General features: G+C 40.3%; 1 protein-coding gene across 2 annotated transcripts in view; it reads right to left on the bottom strand.

Annotated features, from left to right (window-relative positions):
- Positions 1–312: 312 nt before the first annotated feature.
- dhx8 (DEAH (Asp-Glu-Ala-His) box polypeptide 8) overlaps positions 313–25,481 on the bottom strand; it is a 53,134-nt gene continuing 27,965 nt past the window's right edge. For both annotated transcript variants that reach the window (XM_043675030.2, XM_043675031.2), the window contains 7 exons: positions 23,086–23,226; positions 20,298–20,453; positions 18,005–18,142; positions 16,987–17,115; positions 16,198–16,394; positions 10,458–10,637; positions 313–1,646 (listed from right to left, as the gene is read on the bottom strand). In XM_043675030.2, coding sequence (XP_043530965.2) covers positions 1,427–1,646; positions 10,458–10,637; positions 16,198–16,394; positions 16,987–17,115; positions 18,005–18,142; positions 20,298–20,453; positions 23,086–23,226 — 1,161 coding nt within the window. In that variant the 3' untranslated portion in view covers positions 313–1,426. The remainder of the gene's footprint in view (positions 1,647–10,457; positions 10,638–16,197; positions 16,395–16,986; positions 17,116–18,004; positions 18,143–20,297; positions 20,454–23,085; positions 23,227–25,481) is intronic.

Here is a 25,481-nt window from a genome sequence, read left to right as displayed (position 1 = left end):
CGCGGAATTCCTAACTACACCACTTGAGGCCATACATTTTGGAATCGGGAAATTGGGAAAATGAAGAGTAAAACAAAATTAAAACATTTATTCTGTGACTCTTTCCACTGACTCCCTTTCTTGAAGTGTTGATGTGTAGGAGCATTTCCTGGCGGTAATCATATATTGGCACAGACACCAATAACAAACTAGTTGTGTGGCTCCTGGCAACTTGTGAACCCATGGAGGAAATTAATACATCGTAAATTGTTCATGAAAGGAATTGCTGGGTTGTGCTAAAGGAGAGGAATAAAAACATAGGTGCACGTTACATACAAAATATACAGCCCAGATTTATTTAGATCCTTGAGAGGCTACATATTTAAACAAAAACTTTTTTTTTACAGTATGTACATTAAATCCTAATATAAATATATTTCAAACACAGATGAAACTGATTCAAGTCTTCCAATTGAGAAAATTCCCTCGGTTGCTCATTTCCAGCTGCTGTAACACCTGCCTTTGAAACCACCAGTTAGAACTAAATACTGTACAGAAAAATTGATAGCTTTTTAAAGAACAGCATCTGCCAATTCCTTTGAAATTAACCATAAAAAAATCTGCATTAGCAGTGTTACTGTTCATATCTTATAATTTACTAAAAGAATTATTAAACTCGTATAAAAGGTAATGGCCAAGAGGCATGTTTTACACTTCAATGTTTAATCCATTTTCCAACAATAATTACACCTCTCAACAGTCATTAAAAAACTGATGTATTAAAAAGATGTTCAAATGCACTGAGTCAAATGTATCTAGAAGGTAAAGGGATTGAAGAAGATTACTTCGAACAAATCTTTCAGCATGTCAAGGGAAGGATAGAAATATCCCACTACAAAATGAATCTGGTTTCGCCCATTGAAATGCAGGTTTCCAGATTTATGTTGCTGTTGTGCATTTCTTGACTCCAGAGGTTTCGATTGCTTAATATTTCAGAATGTTCAAACACATTCTCAATTACACTTTGTGCCTATTTCAAAGCATTAGTTGTGGTTCAGAAAGAAAATTAAAAAAAGAATGCAGCCTTTTTAAAGTAAGGACTTTCTGCCACATTCGATCTGATGCAATAGAAAAGGGTTTTTTTTGGATTCAACTGAAATTGCATGTTAGTATATACTACAGACAGATAAAACAGCAGCTCCTAACCAAGTTTGTACAGAATAGATTTGTGCAACGACGTTATGGAAGAATACACAAAGTATTTCCTTACGTAGGAAACTTTTAAATGCTAAGAATACATCATACGGAGCAACACAAAAAATAAGTCATCTTAAATACTGGAGGTGCTTTGAATGTACAGCTCTGCTTTTCAGTCTTTAATCCCTTTAGAATTTTGTCTTGCTTCCAATTCCACTTTCTTCACCAAATAATTCTGACAGTCAGCAATTTAACGTCGTCTGAACGCACGCGAGATTCTCCAGGCGTTGGGCTCTTCATAGCGGTTGTACAGGGGCTCCAGCCTCTGCTGTTTCTTTTGCTTGCTGAGTTTAGTTGGGTCGGACACTTTGAAGAAGGCAGGTGCAAACTCTACTAGCCAGCGTGGGTCAATGGTGGTCACTTCTCGCATGTATTCTTTAGTAGTCAAGACAAGTTCATGATATACAACCCTGAAAGAAACACAAATATTTTAAACGCTCGTCAAGCAAGTTTGTTTCGTGAATTATAATTAAAAAGACTGCAGATGCTGGAAATCTGAAATCTGAATGCTGGAGAAACTCAGCAAGTCCAGCAGCATCTGAGTAGACAAAAACAGAGTACATTATTCAAATCTGGTATGACTTGTTCAGAACTGTGAACTGTAGTTTCTCATTTGAGTTTTATCACACATGCTTCAAAATCACAAATATAAATATAGCCATACAGATGATCCCCATTAGAACAAATTGTTTTAAAAAAAAACCTGACTGGTTATTAAAAATGCATATAGCAGTGAATTGAGGGGATAAAAAAAAAAGGGGAAGAACTGAGAAGAAATATCAACATTGTCCTTTTATCTTCAGAACATTAGTTTGAATCAACATGTACTGATGGGCTGAATGCTTCTTCTGCGTTGGCTGCAAGTCATCTATATGAAAAGAGTCTTAAAAAACCTTATAACAATTCAAAAAAATCTACATTTATATAGAGCTTTTCATGACCACTGGATATCTCAAATACTTTACAAACAACACATTCCTTTTGAAGCATTATCACTGTTTTAATGTAGAAAATATAGTAACCAATTTGCTCACAGCAAGGTCCCACAAATAGTAATAAGCAGATTGGTTTTTGTTTTCTAATGTTGATCGAGGAATAAATATCAGCCTAAGCTGAAGAAATTTGGCATGACGGTGAATACTCTTGCCAATTTTTATAGGTGCGCCATTGAAAGCATTGTGTCTGGATGTATCACTATCTAGTATGGCAACTCTACCATTCAAGATCGGAGACGGTTACAGAGAGTGGTGAAGTCAGCCCAGACAATTACAAAGACCAATCTCTCATGTACAGAATCAAACTACCAGGCCTGCTGTCAAGGAAAAGCCACCAGCATTCTTAAAGATCCATCTCACCCTGGCAATGTTTTTCTACAACCTCTACCATCGGGGAGAACATGGAACATAAAACAGTACAGCACAGAATAGGCCCTTCAGCCACGATGTTGTGCCGACCATTGATCCTCATGTGCGGTAAACCTAATGTACGAACTCTCAAATTTCTGTGACCATATGCATGTCCAGCAGTCTCTTAAATATCCCCAATGACCTCGCTTCCACAACTGCTGCCGGCAACGCATTCCATGCTCTCACAACTCTCTGCGTAAAGAACCCGCCTCTGACATCCCCTTTATACTTTCCACCAAACAGCTTAAAACTATGACCCCTAGTGTTAACAATTTCTGCCCTGGGAAAAAGTTTCTGGCTATCAACTCTATCTATGCCTCTCATTATCTTGTACACCTCAATTAGGTCCCCTCTCTTCCTTCTTTTTTCCAATGAAAAAGTCCGAGCTCAGTCAACCTCTCTTCGTAAGAGAAGCCCTCCATTCCAGGCAGCATCCTGGTAAACCTCCTCTGAACCCTCTCCAAAGCATCCACATCTTTCCTATAATAGGGCGACCAGAACTGGGCACAGTATTCCAAGTGCGGTCTAACCAAAGTTTTATAGAGCTGCAACAAGATCTCACCGCTCTTAAACTCAATCCCCCTGTTAATGAAAGCCCAAACACCATATGCTTTTTTAACAATCTTGTCCACTTGGGTGGCCATTTTAAGGAATCTGCACATCAAGATCCCTCTGTTCCTCCACACTGCCAAGAATCCTGTCTTTAATCCTATACTCAACTTTCAAGTTTGATCTTCAAAAATGCATCACTTCGCATTTATCCAGGATGAACTCCATCTGCCACCTCTCAGCCCATCTCTGCATCCTATCAATGTCCCAGTGCAGCCTACAACAGCCCTCTATACTGTCAACGACACCTCCAACCTTTGTCTTCTGCAAACTTGCTGACCCATTCTTCAATCTCCTCATCCAAGTCATTAATAAAAATTACAAAGAGTAGAGGTCCAAGAACAGAGCCCTGTGGAACACCATTCACCACTGACTTCCAGCCAGAATATTTTCCTTCCACTACCACCCGCTGTCTTCTGTCGACCAGTCAATTCTGTATCCAGACAGCTAAATTTCCCTATATCCCATTCTTCCTGACCTTCTGAATGAGCCTACCATGGGGAACCTGATCAAATGCCTAACTGAAGTCCATATACACAACATCCACCGCTCGACCCTCATCAACTTGTCTCGTAACATCCTCAAAGAACTCAAGATTTGTGAGGCAGTGGAGTGCTCTCTCTATACTGCAAAGGAATACAAGCTTTTGGATTTTGGTGCTCAAACCACAACTTTCTGACTCAGAGACAAGAGTGGTACCAATTGAGCCAAAGGTGGCACCTAACTCAACACAAATTGTGAAGTGAATGAATATTGAAGGTGATGGACACGGTGCCAAGTGGGCTGCTTTGACCTAAATGGCTTATGAGCAGACTATCAGAGAGAGTATTTCATTACAGGGTCTTTCTAAGAGCTGTATATCTCTATGACTTTAATTGAACATAGTTAATGGGGTGAGGATGTGATATGAATCACTACCTGCATAATACACTCCTTGAAATGGTTTGCCAGTGCACTGAGGTCTATTATCGGACAATGCCTGATCCAGGACACTGCTGAAGCTAATGTTATGAAGGTGTAGATGTACTGTACCTTTAAGAGAGAGAGGAAGCTAGCAAGGACTGTCTGAAAGCACAGTTTCCTCAACAAGGTTAAAATGCAACATTTGACTGTGAAACCAATAGTGAGACTGAGTTGCCATGGTACACAACAAATTTGAATTTGGCCAAACAGTTTACATTACATACCAAGATACCAAAATCCAATTGAATTTGAATTTAGTGTCTTGATGACATCAAACCAAAAATGATCTGATGTTTTGTGTATAAAACCAGACATTTTGAACGGTTAGGGGGAGAACTGCCAAATCACCAACAGACTGCTAGCAGAACAGCTCTCTGAAAGATACCTGTCTGCAAGAAATTTGTGCAGCAGAACACCAAAGTCAACCGAGGGGAAAACTACAGAGAAAGTTCGACATCCGAAGACTATACCTGGGTTTGAAATTGATTTTGCTATAAATTTAAAAGGGAATTTATCAGACCAGTATTGTAGAGTGGAAGGTAAAAGATAGGCTTAAGAGAAAGGCGTAAATAGTTGTTGGATTTTTTTAGTATTCTCTGTTGGACTTAAAAAATAGAATTGTTAATTTTTATTTAAATAGTGACCTCTGGGATAGTTCTTTGCCTCTCAAAATGTAACAGATTACAGTGTGAGGTGAGCTTCTCTGTGTCTTGGGTTTACATTAGCAGAGGGGTTTACCCCATGTCGTAACACTAAAGAGAGAACCCATCTTGTCAACAGCTGTCACACTCAGCTTTTTGCCATGAAAGGGGAGTATAAAACTAGAGGGCATAGGCTTAAGGCAAGAGGGAAGAGACACAGAAAGGTCCAGAGGGGCAACTTTTTCACACAGAGGGTATTGGGTGTCTGGAACAGGCTGCCAGAGATAATGGTGGAGGCAAGCACAAATTTGTCATTAAAAAAACATTCGGACAGGTACAGAGTACTGTACAGCAAGGGATTCAGCTATGATAAGGCCATTGAATATAAATGGGAGATGACTAAACTCTCTCATTTTCAAGTTGGTCATGGGCATAGCAAAAGTGCTATTTCATTTGCCATTTATCAGCCAGAAACTGGATTTTGTTGTGCATAAACATGGATTGCTTCAGTAGCTGACAAATCCTGAATGATGCTGAAACTTTGTACAGTGAACGTCTCATCTCATGATGGATGCAAGGTCATTGATGAAGCAACTGAAAATGATGGGGTCTCAGACCCTACCCAAAAGAAATTCTGAAGAAATGTCCTGCAACTGAGATGAATGACCTCCAACAACCACAATCATCCCCCTTTCCACGAAATCAAACAATTGAGACTCATGCTCCCTCCCCCCTGCCACTCCCTCCATTCTCACTGACTCCAGTTTTGCTTGGGCTCCTTGATTGTACTTGATGGAGTGTGCAGCCTTGGTATCAATAATATGGGGGGAAAGAAATCTTTCATTTCACAGATTCTTTACTAACCAATATTTAGAATGGGGTGCCTGGGAATCAAGTGGTAGATTGGGCCCTGTTATGACCGTGTACTGGAGATTAAGACAGGCTCATTCACCCAAGATGGCGACCACCCACATCCAAATGGTGGTTCACTATTATACTGATTATAAATGCTGCTCCCCAATTTTTGAAGAGATTTTTCAAGGGTGACATACATGCTGACAACAACTCTATTTCATTTACCACACATTTTTAAAAAAAATTACAAGCAATATAATTTGAAGATTTCGCCAAATAGGAAAACTGCGAGCAGTGTGTTATATTAGCTTGAATGCAGCTCTGTAGGAGGAAACACCAGAAAAAAATCCACCTCAACAGATTAAATGATCGCTGTCGTTTCCCAACTCCAGTCCAGAATAAGCCCAGCAGCAGTGAGCTTGACAAGAACAAACTAGCGTAAAGTCTGGAGCCGCCCACTTGAAACAAAACCCGGAATTAGCAAGGCTTAACCCCAAAGGAGAGAAACAAGATAAAAAGTATGAAATTCCCAAAGAAGCTTTGTGATGCTCAATTAAAACACATGAAGAGGGAGCAAAAAAATTTTAGAAAATGAGCAACTAAGTAGACTTCTTATATAAAACAATGTGTGCATAAATACAGTGTATATATATATACACACACACACACACACACACACACACACACACACACACACACACAGAGAAAGGGAAAAAAATAAAGTACAACACTTTAGGTAGCTTGCAGAAATTGTAGGGCATAAAAAAAGAAATGGATGGGTTTTAAAGCACAAGAAGAAATTTACTTATTTCTTCAAATGAAACAAAGACTTGCAAACTGACATCTGCAAAAGGCTATTCATGCCATGCAGACAGAATGTCAATTCAGGCTGCCAAATGTAGAAAATCAATTAAATAAACGGGGGAAGTGACTCACTTAGCCCAAAGGGCTTACCGTACCACAATTCACTGTGTAATATGGGCTGACAGCATCCACAAGCCAATCAGAAGACAATTCATATACTGAAGTAATTCATTATGGAGTTTCTATCACTTTCACCCACTGAAACAGAGGGATTCCCGCTTGTCAGTTCTTAGCACTTTATTCTTTTTTAAATCTCATAAAAGACTAATCCTAAAATTGAAAACTACTGCTTACAAAGACTTTCAAATAATAAGATATACTCGTTTCATCAACTTTACTGATGGTGTTGCACTGACTCCTACAGAAACATCAATATCTCCTTTTAATCAAAGTATAATACTCTGGATGCAGAAAATCTGAAACAAACACAGGGAATACTGGAGAAGCTCAGCAGGTCTGGCCGAATCTATGGACAGAGAAGCAGAATTAACATTGAGTTCAGTCCGACTTCTTCAGAACTGAAGAACTATCCTCTGAAGGAGAGTCATTCCGGAGTCAAAGCCTGTATTTGATTCACAGTAACATGCTTTTACACTTTTGCATCAGTTGTCTTAGTGCTGATCTTCTCTCACATCCATTCAAGGCAAATGTTCATTCTGAACCAAAATGAAGAGGAGCATAGTATACAAGGATTAAAGCATAACCTTTCACATTTGGGATCAAGTTTTAAAATTAGTCCTGGTTAATAAGTTAACACTGACTTTCTGCAGTTCAATAATATACAGATTGGTCAGTCTCAACTAATTTTGCAATAAAACACTGCTTGATGATACAAAACTCAGAATTGAGCAGATTTATTACTTTTTTTTAATATCCTGGATATGCCTCATTTTCCCAACTAGTAAAAGAAACAAGCTTATAAATTACTGCCGATATATACAGCCAACTCTCAGCACAACGATGTTAACGGAAGCATTAAGTGGCTCATGTCACCATCCACTAACATCAACATGTTGTTAGCTCTCCAGCCTTCTTTAGTTATTCCAAATGTTGTATCTTCTACAAAACATATAAATCAAACTGAAGTACAGTGCCTCTTTTATTAAAACATCCCAATGTTTTGCCTTAAACATTTCGTGAGAGAGCTTGCAGTCATTATTTAAAATGAATGACAAACAGCCAAACCAGATGTTGATCATTGACATTTGAAAATCAAGCATTTTTGTTGGGGAGAGCTGGGGACGGGAGGTCGTGAAAGCACAGGCTGGGTCAATGGTCAGTACTCTTTTCCTTGAAGCCGTTAGGTATAGAACCCAGTTTTGCCCTATCCATCATAACCAGCTAGTACTCAACTCCAAGATCTTACTGGTCTATATAGTGTAGTATCACACACAATGCTTTCATTCAGTAAGCCATCAAGAAAACATGGTCATACTTATAAATACCACAAATACACAAGCATCACGTAAACTGTTTACATGTACTACAAACACTGGAGTAAAATTTTACTGTCACACTTTGAAAAAAAAAATCACTACAGACAAAAAAAAAATCAGAATTTAAGCTGCGAGAAAAGATACACTGCAAGAGAAATTACCTCAATGTCCCGCTTCGGAAATGTGCTTTCTGGAATATTTGCAGAATATTTCAGCAATAACATGATAGCAGATAATGGCATCTCACTGGTACCATTAACTAAATAGAAAGGTTCAGCTTGTCACTCAACACAGAGGATAAGTGAATGATTTGGGAAAGACCTAGCCTGAATTAATGGTTTGTTTTAAAAATATGGCAGATCATACAGAGGGAAATATTTAACCCGAGGTAAGTAATGAAATACTTTCTACCCTGGATGAAAAAATACCCAGGATATTTGTGAGTGAAGAGAGATTGTGACAAGTAACATTTAAGATGATTCAAGTTGTAAAAACAGCAGAAAATAATAGAAAAAGTGAAAATAGCCAGAAAGAAAAGAGAGATATAGGCAGATGAAAGTGAATTTGACAGTAGATAAGCATAAAGTGGAAAAAAGCTATAAGATTTTACAAGTACCCGAGGAATACAAAGATTGGCAAGGTTGGGGTGGGAGCACATGGAGACAGGGAAACCATCTTATGAGAGACATTGAAGGAATGGCAGTAATGTTTAAATATTTCATTTCAGCATTAGAGGCAAAGTGAATCTAATAAAGTGCATGATTCAGACAAACAATAGCAAAAGGATACCAAAGTTTGTTGATGGTAGTAAGAAAAATAACATCCAGCAAATGGTGAAGAAGAATGCAGAAGAACAAAAAACAGAATGGAGTGAGATGATGTGACAGATGAGGAAGAACATTAAGTGGTGTTTATTGGGATAATAGTATATAAAAATACGCAACCAGTTTTGAATTTGTCAATGACATTGTTATTTTATACTTGGAATATAGAGTACGGCTTGGATCATGCATCATTGGAAGGACAACAATGCTGTCAAATGAGTTTAATAGACATGCAACAGGAAACACAATGAATTAACAACTCTGAAATGAAACTGAGAAGATTAGGGAGAGTCTGGAGACCTAAAATTATGGACTGACAGGATAAATAATACAAATTGCTGACAATTTTAAATATCTCAAAATCCAAGTAGAAATGAGAGAAATTAATTGAAGACATTTTAAAAAAGGCACAAATTAGAAGAATTCACTTCCAAAACAGAAGAGAGCTCTGCGATGTTTGAGAAACTTTGTACCTCAATTTGAGGTTCAGGTTGTAAATTTGCTTGCGGAGTTGGAAGGTTTGTTTTCAGACATTTCGTCACCATGCCAGTTAACATCAGTTAGCCTCTGGTGAAGCACTGGTGTTCTGTCCCACTTTCTGTTTGTGCGTCTTGGTCTGTTAAGGTGGGTGATATCATTTCCGGTTCTTTTTCTCAGAGGTTGGTAAATGAGGTGTAAATCGATGTGTTTATTGATGGAGTTCTGATATTGAATGCCAGGCCTCTAGGAATTCTAGCACGTGCCTTTGTTTAGCTTGTCCGAGGATGGATGTATTGTGCCAGTCGAAGTGGTGTCATTCTTTGTCTGTATGTAAGGATACTAATGATAGATACTAATGATAGTCTTTTGGTATGTAAGGATACTAATGGCTTTTGGTGGCTACTTAGTGTTCGTGTATCCTGGTGACTAGTTTCCTGCCTGTCTGACTGCCTATCCTTGCAGGATATTTTGTAAGTGACATCTGTTTTGCTGGGATAACACATCGATTCAGGGACAGGCTAAACAGTGACACGCATGGGAATTCCTGGCATTTAATATCGAAACTCCATCAATACGCACATCAATTTAGACCACATTTACCAACCTCTGAGAAAAAGAACCTGAAATCATATCACCCACCTTAACAGACCAAGACACATAAACAGAAAGCGGGACAGAACACCAATGCTTCATCGAAGGCTCATTGATTATGCTACCTAGCATGGTGAAGAAGCACCTGAAAACAAAACTTCCAGCTCAGCGAGCAAACCTACAACCAGAAGAGAGCTCTAATACGAGTAGCTATTGACACAGAGAACATGGCATAATTTAAAACAGATAGACCATACATTGGTTAACAGATCAGTATGCAGATACACAAGAATATACGTGAATGGTCAAGAACATGCCCAAATCTTGTGTGATTGCTCTTCCTTCACGCAAAATAATAGTCAGACGAGTTGGGCTTTGTTTAAAATTTGAAAAACATTGATATTTATCGGAAACTTAATCAGCAGTATTTTGTCATTGTTTGCAGGTAAACAGATCTCAGCAGTACAAAGTGAGCTAGATCCACCAGTTTGCAGAGACATTGCGCATGGTGGTTAGTTTTGGCACCCTGATTACCTCATTAAAATTACATACCATTCAGGCTGTCTGTTGAAGAGAGCACTGGAGGGGTGAATGTATACCACCTGCTGGTCAATCAGTGTACGGTATCCTTCTTGTGGGTCCTTCTTCGCTGCATTGCGGAAGAAGCCACTGCAGATTGCTTTCTGAACTCGCACTGTGGCTTTTCCACATGAAACAACATCCAGCTTATGTCTGTAAGAAAACAGTAAAAATTATGCGAAGGCATTAATTCAAAGGCATGTGTATTTATTTAAAACGATCCAAATTTTTAAAATCTACTTGCCATTTTTAAAAAAAGACTTTCATTTATATCGCATCTTACCACTGTCCCAAAACACTTGACAATCAATGAACTACTTTTGAAGTGTTGCCACTATTATCATATAGGGGAAACAGGCGCCAATTTGTACTTGGTAAACACCCACAAAGAGCAATTAATAACCAGATAATCTGTTTTTTCTGAGATGATGATTGGACAATAAATATGGGCCCAGACACCAGGAACTCTCTCTTCTGCTCTTCAAAATAGTGCCATGTGACCTTTTACATACAGGTAGGCAAGCAGACAGACAACTTAATAAGTCACCAAGACAACAGAACACAGTGCAGCACTCCCTCAATACTGCGCTGGAACGTTAGACTGTGAGAGATTTTTGTGCTTAAACTTTGGACCTGGAAGCTTTTGACTCAGCAAAGAGAGGGTGGAGGCGGGGGGAGGGGAGATTTGGAAAGTAGTGAAGTCGACGTTGATGCCGTGTGGTTGAAGGGTCCCAAGGCAGAAGCTGAAGCGTCTTTCCTCCAGTTGTCAGGTGGCTTTGATTTAGTGGTGGTGGCAGCCCAGGACTTGTATGTCCTTGGGGGAATTGAAGTGGTCAATTGTGATAGGTCAGACAGGACGCCAACTCAGTGCTCAGGAATATCTCTGGGACACATGCACACTAAACAACCCCACTGCCCTGTAGCCGACCACTTCAACTCCCCCTCACACACCCCAAGGACATGCAAGCTGTGGGCCTCCTCCATCGCCAAATCCAAACCACCGACAACTGGAGGAAGAACACCTCACCTTCTGCCATAGGACCCTTCAACCACACGGCATCAGCATCGACTCTACTAGTTTCCAAACCTCCTCTGCCTCCACCTGATCCCAGATCTAACCCTCCAAATTAGGACCACCTTCTTGATCTTCCTTCCCACTTATCCATCCATCCTCCACAACGACCTGTCACATAATGAAGGGCTTATGCCTGAAACATCAATTCTCCTGCCCCTCAGATGCTGCCTGACCTGCTGTGCTTTTCCAGCACCATGCTTTTTGACTCTGCAGTCCTCACTTTCTCCTAAGGCAGGGACAGGACTTTGGGACCAGTGACCATTGTTCTATTAATGTTAAAGTAGTTATGGAGAGGGATAAAGCTGGTTCAAGTTCTAAATTGGGGCAAGGAGAATTTTGATGGAATTAGACAGAAGCTTGCAAAGATTGATTGCAGTAGTTTGTTTGCAGGCAAAGGGACCTCTGGCAAGTGGGAGGCCTTTAAAAATGAGATAGCTAGAGCTCAAGGTCTATATGTTCCTGTGAGGCTGAAGGGTAAGGTTGTCAGGAATACAGAACCCGGGATGACAAACAGTTATTAAGGCTTTAACCAGAAAATAGAGGAGACGTGGCTCAGCGACAGGCAGCTGGGATCAAGGGAATCCTTGGAGGTATAAAGGAAATACTGGAGTTTACTGAAGAAGGGGTGGCACAGTGGCCAGCACTGCTGCCTCACAGCGCCAGGGACCCAGGTTCGCTTCCAGCCTCTGGCAACTGTATGGTGTTTGCACATTCTCCCCGTCGTTGTGGGGGTTTCACCAGGTGCTCCAGTTTCCTCCCACAATCTAAAGATGAGCAGGTTAGGTGAACTGGCCATGCTAGATTGCCCATAGTGTTCACAGATGTGTAGGTTAGGTGCATTAGTCAGGGGAAATGTAAAGTAATAGGGTAGGGGAATGGGTCTGGGTGGGATACTCTTTGGAGGGTTGGCATGGACTTGTTGGGCCAAATGGTCTGTTTCCACACTAAGGATGCTATGATGGAAATCAGAAGGATGAAAAAGGGGCACAAAATAGCCTTGGCTGAGTAGGTTAGGGCAAATCCAAAGAGGTACGTTAGGTATATTAAAGGAAAAAGAATAACGAGAGAGAGAATAGAGCCTCTCAAGGACCAAAGTGGAAATGAATGAGTAGAACCACAGGAGATGGGCGAAGTTCTCAATGAATATTTCTCCACTGTTTACTGTGGAGAAAGACAAGGTGACCTGGGAACTTGGGGAAGTTAGTGGTGATATCTGGGGGGCAGTCCGCATCACAGTAGAGGTGAGTTGGATGTATTCGAATGCATGAAGGTGGATAAATCTCCTGGTCATGACCAGATATATACAAGCACACTGCAAGTGGCTCGAGGAGAAATTTTGGGGGCTCTGGCTGATATAATTGCATCATTGTTAGCTATGGGTAAGGTCCCGGAAGACTGCAGGGTAGCAAATGTTGTGCCATTATTCAAGAAGGGCCGCAAAGGAAAGCCTGGGAACTACAGACCAGTAAGCCTAAATCTGTGGTGAGTAAGTTACTTAAGAAGATTCTGAGGGATAAGATATACATGCATTTGGAAAGACAGTGTTTGATTAGGAGCAATCAGCGTGGCTTTGTGATTGGGAGATCATACCTAACAAATTTGTTAGAGTTCTTTGATGAAGTGACCAGGAAGGCTGATGAGGGCAGGGCAGTTGACGTAGTCCATATGAATTTCAGTAAGGCCTTTGATAAAGTTCCACATGGTCAGCTGCATTGGAAGGTTAGATCGTATGGATTCCAGGGTGAGTTAGCAAATTGAACATAAAATTGGCTTGTTGATAGGAAGCAGAGGGTAATAGTGGAAGGATGTTTGTTGGACTGGAGGCCTGTGACTAGTGGAGTTTCTCAGGAGCCAGTGCTGGGCCCATTACTGTTTGTATGTATATCAATGATTAGGATGAGAATATGCAAGGCATGATTAGTAAGTTTGTTGACGACACTAAAATAGGCGGCATTGTGGACAGTGAGGAAGGTTATCAGAAATTGCAGCAGGACCTTGATCAGCTGGGGAAGTGGGCCAAGAAATGGCAGATGGAGTTTAATATAGATAACTGTGAGGTCTTGCATTTTGGAAAGTCAAATCAAGGTAGGAGTTTTATGGTTGAAAATGTGTTGCTAGAAAAGCGCAGCAGGTCAGGCAGCATCCAAGGAGCAGGAGAATCGACGTTTCGGGCATAAGCCCTTCTTCAGGACCCCGAAACGTCGATTCTCCTGTTGCTTGGATGCTGCCTGACCTGCTGCACTTTTCCAGCAACACATTTTCAGCTCTGATCTCCAGCATCTGCAGCCCTCACTTTCTCTCAAGGAGTTTTATGGTGAATGGTAGGGCCTTAAGGAGTGTAGTGGAACAGAGGGATCTTGGGGTTCAGGTTCACAGTTCTCTGAAAGTGGAGTCACAGGTAGACAGGGCAGTGAAGGAGGCTTTTGACACACTGGCCTTCATCTGTCAGGGCATTGAGAGTTGGGAACTTACTTTGCAGTTATAGAGGATGTTGATGAGACCACACTTGAAGCATTGTGTTCAGTTGTGGTCACCTTGTTATAGGATGGTTGTTATTAACTGGAAAGAGTGCAGAATAAATTTACAAGGATGTTGCCTGGACTCAATGGTCTGAGTTATAGGGAGGTTGGACAAGCTAGGACTTTTTTCCTTAGAGCGTAGGAGACTGAGGGGGCACTTTATAGGAGGTGGAAAAGATCATGAGCAGCATGGATAAGGTGAATGCACTCAGTCTTTTTCCGAGGGGCAACTTTTTTTATACAGAGGATGGTACACATACAGAATGAGCTGCCAGAATGAAGTGGTTGAGGCGGGCACATTAACAACATTTAAAAGGCATTTGGACAAATAAATGGATAGGAAAGGATTAGAAGGACATGGGCCAACGGCAGCAAAATGGGGTTAGCATGGATGGACATTTTGGCCAGCATGTGCCAGTTTGGGCCAAAGGGCCTGTTTCCATGCTGTAGGACTCTAATTCTAAATGCAAATAATGAAACTATACAATCCAATATATTTCCTTTACATGGGTGAGATCAAAGTTGGGTGCAAAAAACATTTGCAGGTCTCTAACACTTATGGTGAACAGATTCCCACATCCCCTGCAGGAATCTACCTTGCAGATAGGAGCTGAATATACAATATCATAATGTACCTGATACAAGCTAAGGAGGGAGAGGCCAGAGGTTGTGAAAAGCGCTGCTGTGTAATAAACATAAGTCCTTTCTTTATAGGTTAGGAGCACATCAGGAAATGGAATGCTGTCCTGCTCTCCTGACAGAAGGTCCTTCCCAATCAACGACAGAGATAGAATGGCCCAAACATCCAAGCTGCTGATGTATTTAAACTCTTGTTGAGTACAATGTATAAAGAAATGCATGTGCACATAGTTTAGATCAAAAATGGCACAATTGCAACCAAATAGTGTACCAGTATTTTAACAAGGTGTCCATTTCAGTTTCCCCAAACTAAAAACAACACGTACGTAAAACATGGCACCACAAGATCACAATCTAAGAAACTGTACTGACATCATCAACCACAAGGTATTTCTCAGAAGTGCCTATCACATTAATTCAAGATATTACTCTCCAGCATTTGACCAAGTTTAAGAAAATGTAATCATTTGGAAATAAAGATTATAGAGGAAATGGAAAGAATACTCAAGCAATGGATAAAATTGTGTCTATACTACAGACCTGTAGGATTCTATGAAATTTGAAATACATCTAACACCATTTTCACCAAAGTTTTGCTGAAGCTTATTCCTTGATAAAGTTAATGATGTGTGGTAGGATGTTCGTAAGAAAACAATTGCTGCAAATACGGACAAGAATCTATTTGGAATTTACTACTGTATATTCACTGTATAACGAGGGCAAGGTTATAATCAAATGTGTTTATTCTTCTAAGTATGGAACAGAGTAACTTCAATATCACGACAGTTTCTGGTAGGGTTACAAATATACTTGGCAAAAAACTTAAGAAAGATGTGTACATGGAATGATGGCCAACAAATCTAATCACTGGTGCACTGAATAAAGAAATGGGCATAAACAAACATCTTCATTTGTGTATTTATTATTTTCTTCCGCCTCCTTCACCAACAGGTTAGACTTATTTTTCTAATGAAACACTACTAACTCTATGAATATTACGCTCACACTACATGCTTAGCAGTGGTGGGAACACTGGTTCACAGAATGCCTCAGCACTAATAAATAGTAAAAAAGTTGCACTTCTGCATTGAGGCCACTCCATTCCACCCACTCAAGGTAAGCACAGCCTGAAACAAATGTGTCTCAGATTGCTGTTGTGCATTTTTCAATGCTGATAACAACACTACACAAAGCTGAATGCCTGACGTCTGGGGTATTATTTTTCTATTCATCCTCCTAGTCAGAAATACTGCACATCCAATGGAGACTGGAGAGAAGGAAAGAAGTGAAAAATGTCTGGTGATGCTATCAATTAAAACTACATTCTATTTAATCTGCTCATGTAGTGAGAAGATTTTGTTATACATACAAGTGCATTCATTATAGGTTTGTTTGTTGAGACCAATAATTGATAAAGAAAATATTTAATATTGAATCTAACTTCATTTGCTAAGAAGTGTGACAAGGAATTTCCCTCTACCTGTCCATGATACCCAGCATCTGTTTACGGATATCCTGTGCTCTGCGAAGGGAACGCGCTTGGATGAAGTTTTCATAGCACCAAGGGTTGGAAAATTTATTGTTTTTCCATGAATTGTAGACAGCAAGCAAGGTGAGATGATCCCCTTCTGCTTGGTGGAACTTTGCTTTCTTCTGATCTGCAAGAGCTTGCTTATCCTAGTTTTGATTTAATAGCACATATGAACAGTTGATGAGTGAAAGCAGACTGAATAGCCAACTGCGCCTTTAAACAGAAAGATAAAAATGGTGGAAATCTGGCGAAAATATTGAGAATACTAAAATGCGGAGGTCAGTTAAATCTGTAAAGAGAAAAGGTAAATTAATAATTCAGATCTCTAATTAGTACTGTTTGATGAGGTATCTACAATGGCTAACCTGTCCTTTCCCTAAACAGATGCTGACAGAAGCTTTATGCATTGCCAACATGTAATTTTAACTTTCACATTTTCAATGTATAGGTCCATGCTTTGCTGGATCAACAAGAATTCTTCCATTTACTTTAAGACTTGTATTTTTGAAAAAAAAAAGAATGTTTGGTTCCTCAAGCACATTGTAGAAACCCAGGTATCTTACAATAAAGTCACTTATTTCTAAAACTTTTCCACTGGAAAATGACACAGTTTAAAGAAAAGTTACTGATAGAAATAGGTTCATGATCTAAATCCATTCACAATATTGACACATTAGTCATTCACAGGAGGTCATAAATTCAGCACTTTCCATAATCAATCCAGTTAAATGTGCTCACCTTTGGTCGGTAGAAAACATTCTGTACAGACAGCATGGACACAATTGTTAACATCTCTTCACTGCATCCAAGATGTACAGACATGATCAGCATTTTACAGAGCATGGGTTCCAGAGGAAACTCTGCCATCTAAGAAAAATGTGTAAAAATTTAACAGTTTAATATCAGAGAATCAGAATTCAAATTCCAGCATCACTTGCCAATGTGAAAGATAGACAGGATATAGTACAGTCTCCAGTCACTTATTTTTGTTTAAGAAAAGCACTCAATTATCATTCTTTACACAGTACCAATTTAATTAACTTAACATACAATTCAAATCGAGCAACTTTGAGTTAGGAGTAGACTGGATCAAGCTCAGCAATGACTGATGTAGTACATATCCATGTCCATCGGACCAAAACTAGGTTTCAGACCCCGTGTGACAAAGTGAGTTATAGACAAAATACAGCAGATTATAGATCCTTTTCCTGAAAGACTTAAGTATCCGATCAGGATGAGCTCAGAACTCAGCTCTGTCAATCAATCAAAATAAAATCAATAGAAAAACTTAAATCAACAGAAAATTTAATAAGCCTAATCACCTTGTCCAGCCAGCCAATTTGACCATTGCAAAATTATGCAGACACATCTCATCCTGTTCTATGGAAGACAGTTTTATGATCACAACGACATCAGCAAGTATGGCAAGGTTAATAGCTGCATGACTGACCTATGCATAGAGTAATAAATGGACCTAAATGAGAAGTGAAGAGGCTGACTCCATTTACTTCCTGCTTAGTACTTAAGAGTACTGATATTGAAGTGAATAAACTTCAGCTATTAATATTCACTTAATCTGGTAAATTGGTAAAGTTTCTATGACAAAATAACCAATCTATGAAGTAAAACAATCTTGCCTGACTCCCGACTCATTTAATAAATCAGTAGTTATAAATGTGCAATCACATTGTCAAACTTGAAGGTGAAACATTATTTTAGTGTTTAGTGAACCAAAGATCTGCGAGGTTTGTCTTACCCTGCGCCCAAGTCTCGTCAGCAAACCTTCATCATCTAATGCTCCCAGCGTGTACAACTGTTCCATGGCTGTGATTAGGGTTTCCATAGGAGGAGCATCCATAAAATCAAATGAAAGCAGGTCATTGATCCCCATAGCCTGAGACAAAGAAAAAGTACATGCATTTTGAATGCTAGTCTGCAGTTTGTTAAAGCAAATAACCCAAAATATGATGCCTGCTTTTAGTCATGTCATGTCCTAATAGCAGACTCCTTCACACTTCGCTTCTGAACTGTAAAGAGTAATACGAATGCCACCACACACAATATTACAGTACCACTGTTGACCTGTGGTATGTACATTACAAAGTGACATGCTACTAACTCCATAAAGAAAAATTAAATCACAAGATAGATTTTTAAAACTCAGAATCCTGATGCAGATGCCAGTTAGATCAATTGGCTGGATGGTTTGTACAAGAATCAGATTAATGCCAATGGCTCAGGGTTCAATCTTGGTTCCTGCAGAGGTAGACTGAGGGCTATATCTTCATTCTGTCCATAATAATAAAATAATCCCATGATTTGGCAAACAATTCAGACGATCCGAGAATGCAGGAAGAAAAGTCCTGGCATTCAGTTGTGGACACTACAAAATCAAGAATGTTTGGGTCAGTTCACTATGCAGAATAGGACATCAGGCAGGGTAAGCAGATGCTTGCATCTAAATTCCTAAATTGTGCTCTCAACATACAAAACTCCAGATCTGATGTAGAAATCTACAAGATCTGTCATGTATATGTTTGACATCATAGACCTTTTGTGGGAAAAGTTTTCCTCCACAAAATCTTGGAATGATAAACACTCCTGTGCTGTAACTATATTGAGAGTGGACATCAATTATCTAACAACAGCAGCATTCAGACAACTCCTTTAAATGTAGGAAGTACCCAAAAGCACTTTACAGAACAGGAGAAACAAAGAAAGACACACAAACTGAGCTTTAGGGTGGAAATTTGGAGAGATGACCAAATTGTTCAAATGGCCACAAAAGGATGGCTAACAACACAAAAGGAAACAGCAAGTTAATAGTAAATTGGAATTCAGCAATTAACCATTCAGACCCCAAAGATTAAATGCTAAATGGACTTCATTCATTTAGCAAGTGTTACAATTTTGAATAGATAAATATCAGAAGCACCTAGCTTTTGGCAAATCAACAAGACAATATTGAGTGAAGAGAGAGATTAATAATGCCAGTGTGGCCAGACAAGGTTTTACAGAAGTGATGTTTCAATCACTTTTTGGGAAACCTTTGCCTGACAGAATACTCTAAAATGACGCATGACTCAAAAACCCCACTTCAAATTCGGCTAAGCAAAATCGTTAATTTCAAAAGGCGTAAAATGAGCAAATCTGAGGAGTAACATATAACAGCAGCACATATACTGGTCTTAGAGGTGGCTATCTGGTGCATTCAATAACCTTTGCGACAGTGCCCGCTCAGAGATTATGTTTTATATGTGTTTTTTTAATTCAAGCACAAGTGAAACTAAACTGATCATTTTGGTCATTTTCATTGCCCTGGAGTACTGTACATCATTTTTATTGATTACGAATATTTTAAAGTCACAACTGCCCAAAACCACAAAAGAAACCAACAGCATTTTGGATTTTAGAATCAGTGGCATAAAATAAAAGAGCACAATTTATGCAAGGACATGGTTATGCTAATGTTAGAACATAGTGCGACATTTTCAGAATATCATGACCAAAAAGGCATGAAATATACTGACACAGAGATATCAGGACTGAGAAACTGCAGATTTGGGACACTAAGACAACATTTACTGGAGTAGGTAAAGCTGTGAAGACACTTTGTAGAGGTTTTGAAAATTATAAAACGTTTTGGGAATAAGAGTTAAGACTCAGCAATAATGAGTAGTCAATTTAATGTTGTCAGTGAGCAGGGTTGTCAAGATTTTAGTCAGAGTTATGAAACCCTGGTAAGAATGGTTACAGGTACAATAGTTGGGACAGAGATCTTTACTTTAAGCGGAAAAGTATTCCTAACAAAAAAAAAGATTGTGGGATTATGACTATGTTAGTGGGATTACTGCGGCAGAAAGCCAGCACAGTTAAGGAGGGCTAATGCTGTGATATACACTTCTATGATTTTAAATTGTAACACTCAGGAATCATTATTTTAAGGGAGTTGAGCTTTCCATTTTGTATCATCTCCCCACACTTGAACCTCATTACATTCAGAGTATTTAACAATGTGAAGATGTAACTGCAATCAATATTTAAGTTACCTTGAGTGACAGTACTGTACTAGCAAGATTAGTTCTTTGAATTTCAGGAACATTTGTGGTCAACATTTCGTCCCTGTAGGCACGTTCAGTGTAGAGTCGATAACATTTCCCAGGTCCCGTCCTTCCTGCACGACCAGCACGCTGCTTAGCTTGAGCCTATGGGCAAAAGATAGAATTGAAACTTTAAAAGAGGAAGTATCTAAAATTAAACATTAAGATGGCAATACTTAGCACTAGGTGAAAGCATTACAATTTAAGATATTTTTGCTCCTTTCCCCGTTACCCTTCCCAAGTCATGAACGATTATCAGTTTTGAGCATTAATTATTAAAATCAAAATTGAGAGGGTGGGATGATGGCACAGTGGTTAGCACTGCTGCCTCACAGTACCAGGGTTCTGGGTTACATTCCAGTCTTTGGTGACCATGTGTGTGGAGTTTACACATTCCCCCCGTGTCTGCCTGGGTTTCTGCTGGGTGCTCCGGTTTCCTCCCACAGTCCAAAGATGTACAGGTTAGGTGGGTCGGCCATGGTAAATTGCCCTGTAGTGTCCAGGGATAGGCAGGCTAGGTGGGTTATTTATGGTAAATGTGAGGTTATGGAGAATCTGGGTGGCAATCTCTACGGAGGATCTGCACTGTAGGGATTCTATGCTTCTGACTCCCCTTATGATTGATGCAAACATGAATAACAAAGCAAAATGTAAAAGAACATTTAATGGAAAGAAAAAGTTATTCAGCCTAAAGTTCATCCCTCTGGTATCTTTTAAGAAAGCATCCAACTGGGATTTGGAATGCCACTAATGTGATCCCATGGTGATGCCAGATGAAGTGTAGCAAGGATAGAATGGAGTTCAATTAAAATATCCCTGTGATCAAACAACTTCAATCAATGTTCACACAGAATAATTGTTATTTGGGATTTATTCCAAACAGCGACTGATATAAGAAGAATACATCACAGCAAAGAATCACTAACAGGAGAGGACAAAAGGGAACAGACTGGGAAAAAGATAAAAAAGCTATAAGACTGGTGGAATAAACACTGGCTTTTTAAATCTGGGTTACAATACACAGATGGCAGAGTTGAAACTTTATTGCTGGAACAGCACAGCAGGTCAGGCAGCATCCAGGGAACAGGAGATTCGACGTTTCGGGCACAGGCCCTTCTTCAGGAATGAGCAGAGTGTTCAGCAGGAGAAGATAAAAGGTAGGGAGGAGGGACTTGGAGGAGGGGCGTTGGAAATGTGATAGGTGGAAAGAGGTCAAGGTGAGGGTGATAGGTCGGAGTAGGATGGAGGCGGAGAGGTCAAGAAGAAGACTGCAGGTCAGGAAGGCGGTGCCGAGCTGGAGGGATTCGGCTGAGACAAGGTGGGGATGAAGAAACTGGTGAAGTCCAAGTTCATCCCCTGTGGTTGGAGGGTTCCCAGTCGGAAGATAAGACGCTCCTCCTCCGACCGTCGCGTTGTTGTGGTTTGGCGGTGGATGAGTCCAATGACCTGCATATCCTCGGTGGAGTGGGAGGGGGAGTTGAAATGCTGTGCTACAGGGTGGTTGGGTTGGTTCGTCCGGGTGGCCCAGAGGTGCTCTCTGAATCGCTCCGCAAGTAGGCGGCCTGTCTCCCCAATATAGAGGAGGCCACACCGGCTGCAGCGGATGCAGAAGATGATGTGGGTGGAGGTGCAGGTGAATCTGTGGCGGATATGGAAGTTTCCTTTGGGGCCTTGGAGAGAAGTGAGGGGGGAGGTGTGGGCGCAAGTGTTGCACCTCCTGCGGTTGCAAGGGAAGGTGCCGGGAGTGGAGATTGGGTCGGTGGGGGGTGTGGATCTGACAAGGGAGTCGCGGAGGGAGTGGTCTCTACGGAAAGCTGATAGGGGAGGGGAGGGAAATATATCCTTGGTGCTGGGGTCTGTTTGGAGGTGGCGGAAGTGACGGCGGATGATGCGCTGTACATGGAGATTGGTGGGGTGGTAGGTGAGGACCAGTGGGGTTCTGTCCTGGTGGCGGTTGGAGGGGCGGGGCTCAAGGGCGGAGGAGCGGGAAGTGGAGGAGATGCGGTGGAGGGCACCGTCGACCACGTCGGGGGGGAAATTGCGGTCCTTGAAGAAGGAGGCCATCTGTGTTGTACGTATTTTGAACTGGTCCTCCTGGGAGCAGATGCGGCGGAGACGAAGGAATTGGGAGAATGGGATGGCGTTTTTACAGGGGGCAGGATGGGAGGAGGTGTATTCCAGGTAGCTGTGGGAGTCGGTTGGTTTGTAGTAGATGTCCGTGTTGATTCGGTCGCCTGAGATAGAAACAGAAAGGTCTAGGAAGGGGAGGGAGGAGTCCGAGACTGTCCAGGTGAATTTGAGGTCGGGGTGGAAGGTGTTAGTGTAGTGGATGAACTGTTCAACCTCCTCGTGGGAGAGTCCATGGAGAGGGCTAAATGACATCTAATCTATGCCAGCTAATCCAATGCATGATACTGGTTCTGTTTATAGAATACAATAAATTACATGCACAGTACCTCAAATTCAGAGTCCTTTGGATGGACATCGTGTTAGATTTTGGATATCTTTGGTTCATTCAGTTCAAGCACACCTGGCACAGAGGACAGAGCATCGCACAAAGCCGCAAAGGCCAGTAACTAGTCTGAAGCCATTCTGTGAAAATGCAGGGTCGAGCCAAATTATTCGGGTGAATTGTATGTTTAAAATTGTACTCAAAACTGATGCAAAAAGCATCCAGTTTTTGGACAGCCAGATTTGAGGTACTCTATCTATATCCTTGAAACATTTTAAAAATTACCTGTGAAATTGGAGTCACCACGAGCTGGTCAATACCCGTCTTTGAATTATAGACTTTCTGCTTAACAAACCCAGGATCCACAACATAGTAGATGCCATCAATAGTCAGTGATGTTTCAGCAATATTGGTAGCAATTACAACCTACACATTTTAAAAAAAGTTACAGTTGAAAAAAGTTTAGTCAAGCACATTGAATGAATGCATTAGGGCAGTCTTATGGCTCAATGGTAGTGTCCCTATCCCTAGACTGAGGGGTCTGCCTCAGTCCCAATCAAGTCCCAGCTGTTCCATACATGCATAATAATATCTATACATTGGCTGGTTAGAAAAATTTTTTAAAATTTGAACAAATGCATTTAAAAAGCCAGATAGATAGAGCCACACAATAATCTACTTTTTGTCCCATTGTAATCCCCTATTGTCACTATTTCTTGAAGGCTCCTAAATGGCAGGAAAGCCTCTCACAGCACTGCACGCTCAAAAGGTAAACTACGCAGACACTGAGTAGGTAGCAGAGGAGAATTAGCCAGAGATGGAGCTGGGGTAGTGGCTGTTGATGGTATTATTGACAAGAGGATTTTAAGAAAAATTGTGAAAGCAGAAAGGGAAGTGGTAAGGAGGAGGGAATTAAGGGAATAGCAGTTGTAGACAATATCAGGCACATATAGTGGAGTAAAGGGATGGGGTAAAAAGGTGCCCCAGCAAGTAGCATGTGACAGAGACCAAGTCTTGAGATGAATAAATGGACCAAAGTTCTAGTAATTCTGCTTGATAGCAATTTGAATAAACGTTCGCTGAGTAATTGCACTCCTGAATAATGTAGGCCAGGAAAACCCATTTCATACGTGCAGAGTTAGCTTTAGTCATCTGAAATGATGATAGGAGGAATGCGTGGATTGGACGTGAAAAAAATAGAAATAGCTGGAATTGGTCTGATTACTATTCACCCACTACTGGAAAATCTGATGATCGTGAAAGATCTGGCTGCAAGGATCTAGTCTGTCAATGCTCACTGTTTAGACTCATTCAAACAACAGACATAATGGAAAGATATTTGCTTGCTTTTGGTTAAACAAAACTAACAAATCAATACATTAATAATTAGAGAAAACTCTATTGGGTAGTGGGAGTGAGGAAAGAGAGGATAAATGATGCAGAAGACAACCTCAGCCCAGTGGTAACACGCTTGTCTCAGAAGGCTGTGGATCCCAGCACCACAACTGAGACTTGAACACCTATCAAAGCTGACACTTCAATAGTGCAGAACATCCTTAGTTCCCTCATGCAGGCAGTACCTGACCTTGTATGTCCAAAAATACCCACATGCTGAAATTTCTTGTCAAAGTTACTGGTTAGTGGTTAGGAACTCTGATTTACACTCCTTTCTATTCCCCAACCCTTACTGGAGATATTGCTTGCTTTTACTTATCTCCCATGCGGTGATAGTTCTAACAAACCTTTCCACAAACACTTTTTAATCCTATGATGCATTGCTTTCAGTTATTTTGTAATTTATGCAGTAACAAGTTACGGTCAGTACTGTACTCGTTTACCAACAATGGTATGCTTGTTAGGAAGTCAGTAAATAAAGCGATGACTTAGAAAAACTTTAATTTGTATTTCTCTTGCTATCCTTAGAGTAGTTCAAATGCTTAATGTCACTGCTTTAATATAAGCAAAGTTAAAAATCATACAACACCAGGTTATACCCCAAAAGGTTAATTGGAAGTACAAGCTTTTAGAGTGCTGCTCCTGATGAAGGGACTATAACCTGGTGTTGTGTGATTTTTAACTTTGTGCACCTCAGTCCAACACCGGCTCCTCCATATAATAATTTAAGCAGTTGTGGCAGTCATTTTATGCCCGACAAAGTGGTGATCGATCAAATATTCTGTTTACGTTGTGCTGCTTGAGAGATAAACTTTGACGAGAACACTGGGAGGACATAAATAGTTCGGCACTCAAGATATTATTTTACAAATGAAATGGTAAACCAAGGTTCTAATTTCTCAGTGAGTGTACAAGATATCATAACATAATTCCAAGTGCAAGGGAATTTCAATCCCCATCCAACCCACAGCTCACCACACCCTCCTAGTCTCAGATCCTTTGAACAAAATAACGAAGGGCAATTAATACCTGTGAAATTGTAACCCCTGCTTACTATATACTCAATCTTAAATACATTAATAAATATCAAAGGAACTCTATTGACAAATAGCTACATGAGCCTTATATTATTAAAAATACTCAGTAGTCTGTTTAAATACAGCTGTCAATAAATTTAGGAAGGGATTTTTTTTAAAAAAGAGTAATCAATACTAGTTATATCAAGCAAGAAACCTACTGAAGCAAGAGACCTACTGAGGTTCCACATAGACAAGATTTCTTTACAG

Source organism: Chiloscyllium plagiosum, unplaced genomic scaffold (genome assembly GCF_037043375.1).
Source record: "Chiloscyllium plagiosum isolate Xiang-an unplaced genomic scaffold, Cpla_swu_hap1 HiC_scaffold_32, whole genome shotgun sequence".
Classification (NCBI taxonomy): Eukaryota; Metazoa; Chordata; class Chondrichthyes; order Orectolobiformes; family Hemiscylliidae; genus Chiloscyllium; species Chiloscyllium plagiosum.
This window is presented reverse-complemented; position numbering and strand designations above follow the sequence as displayed.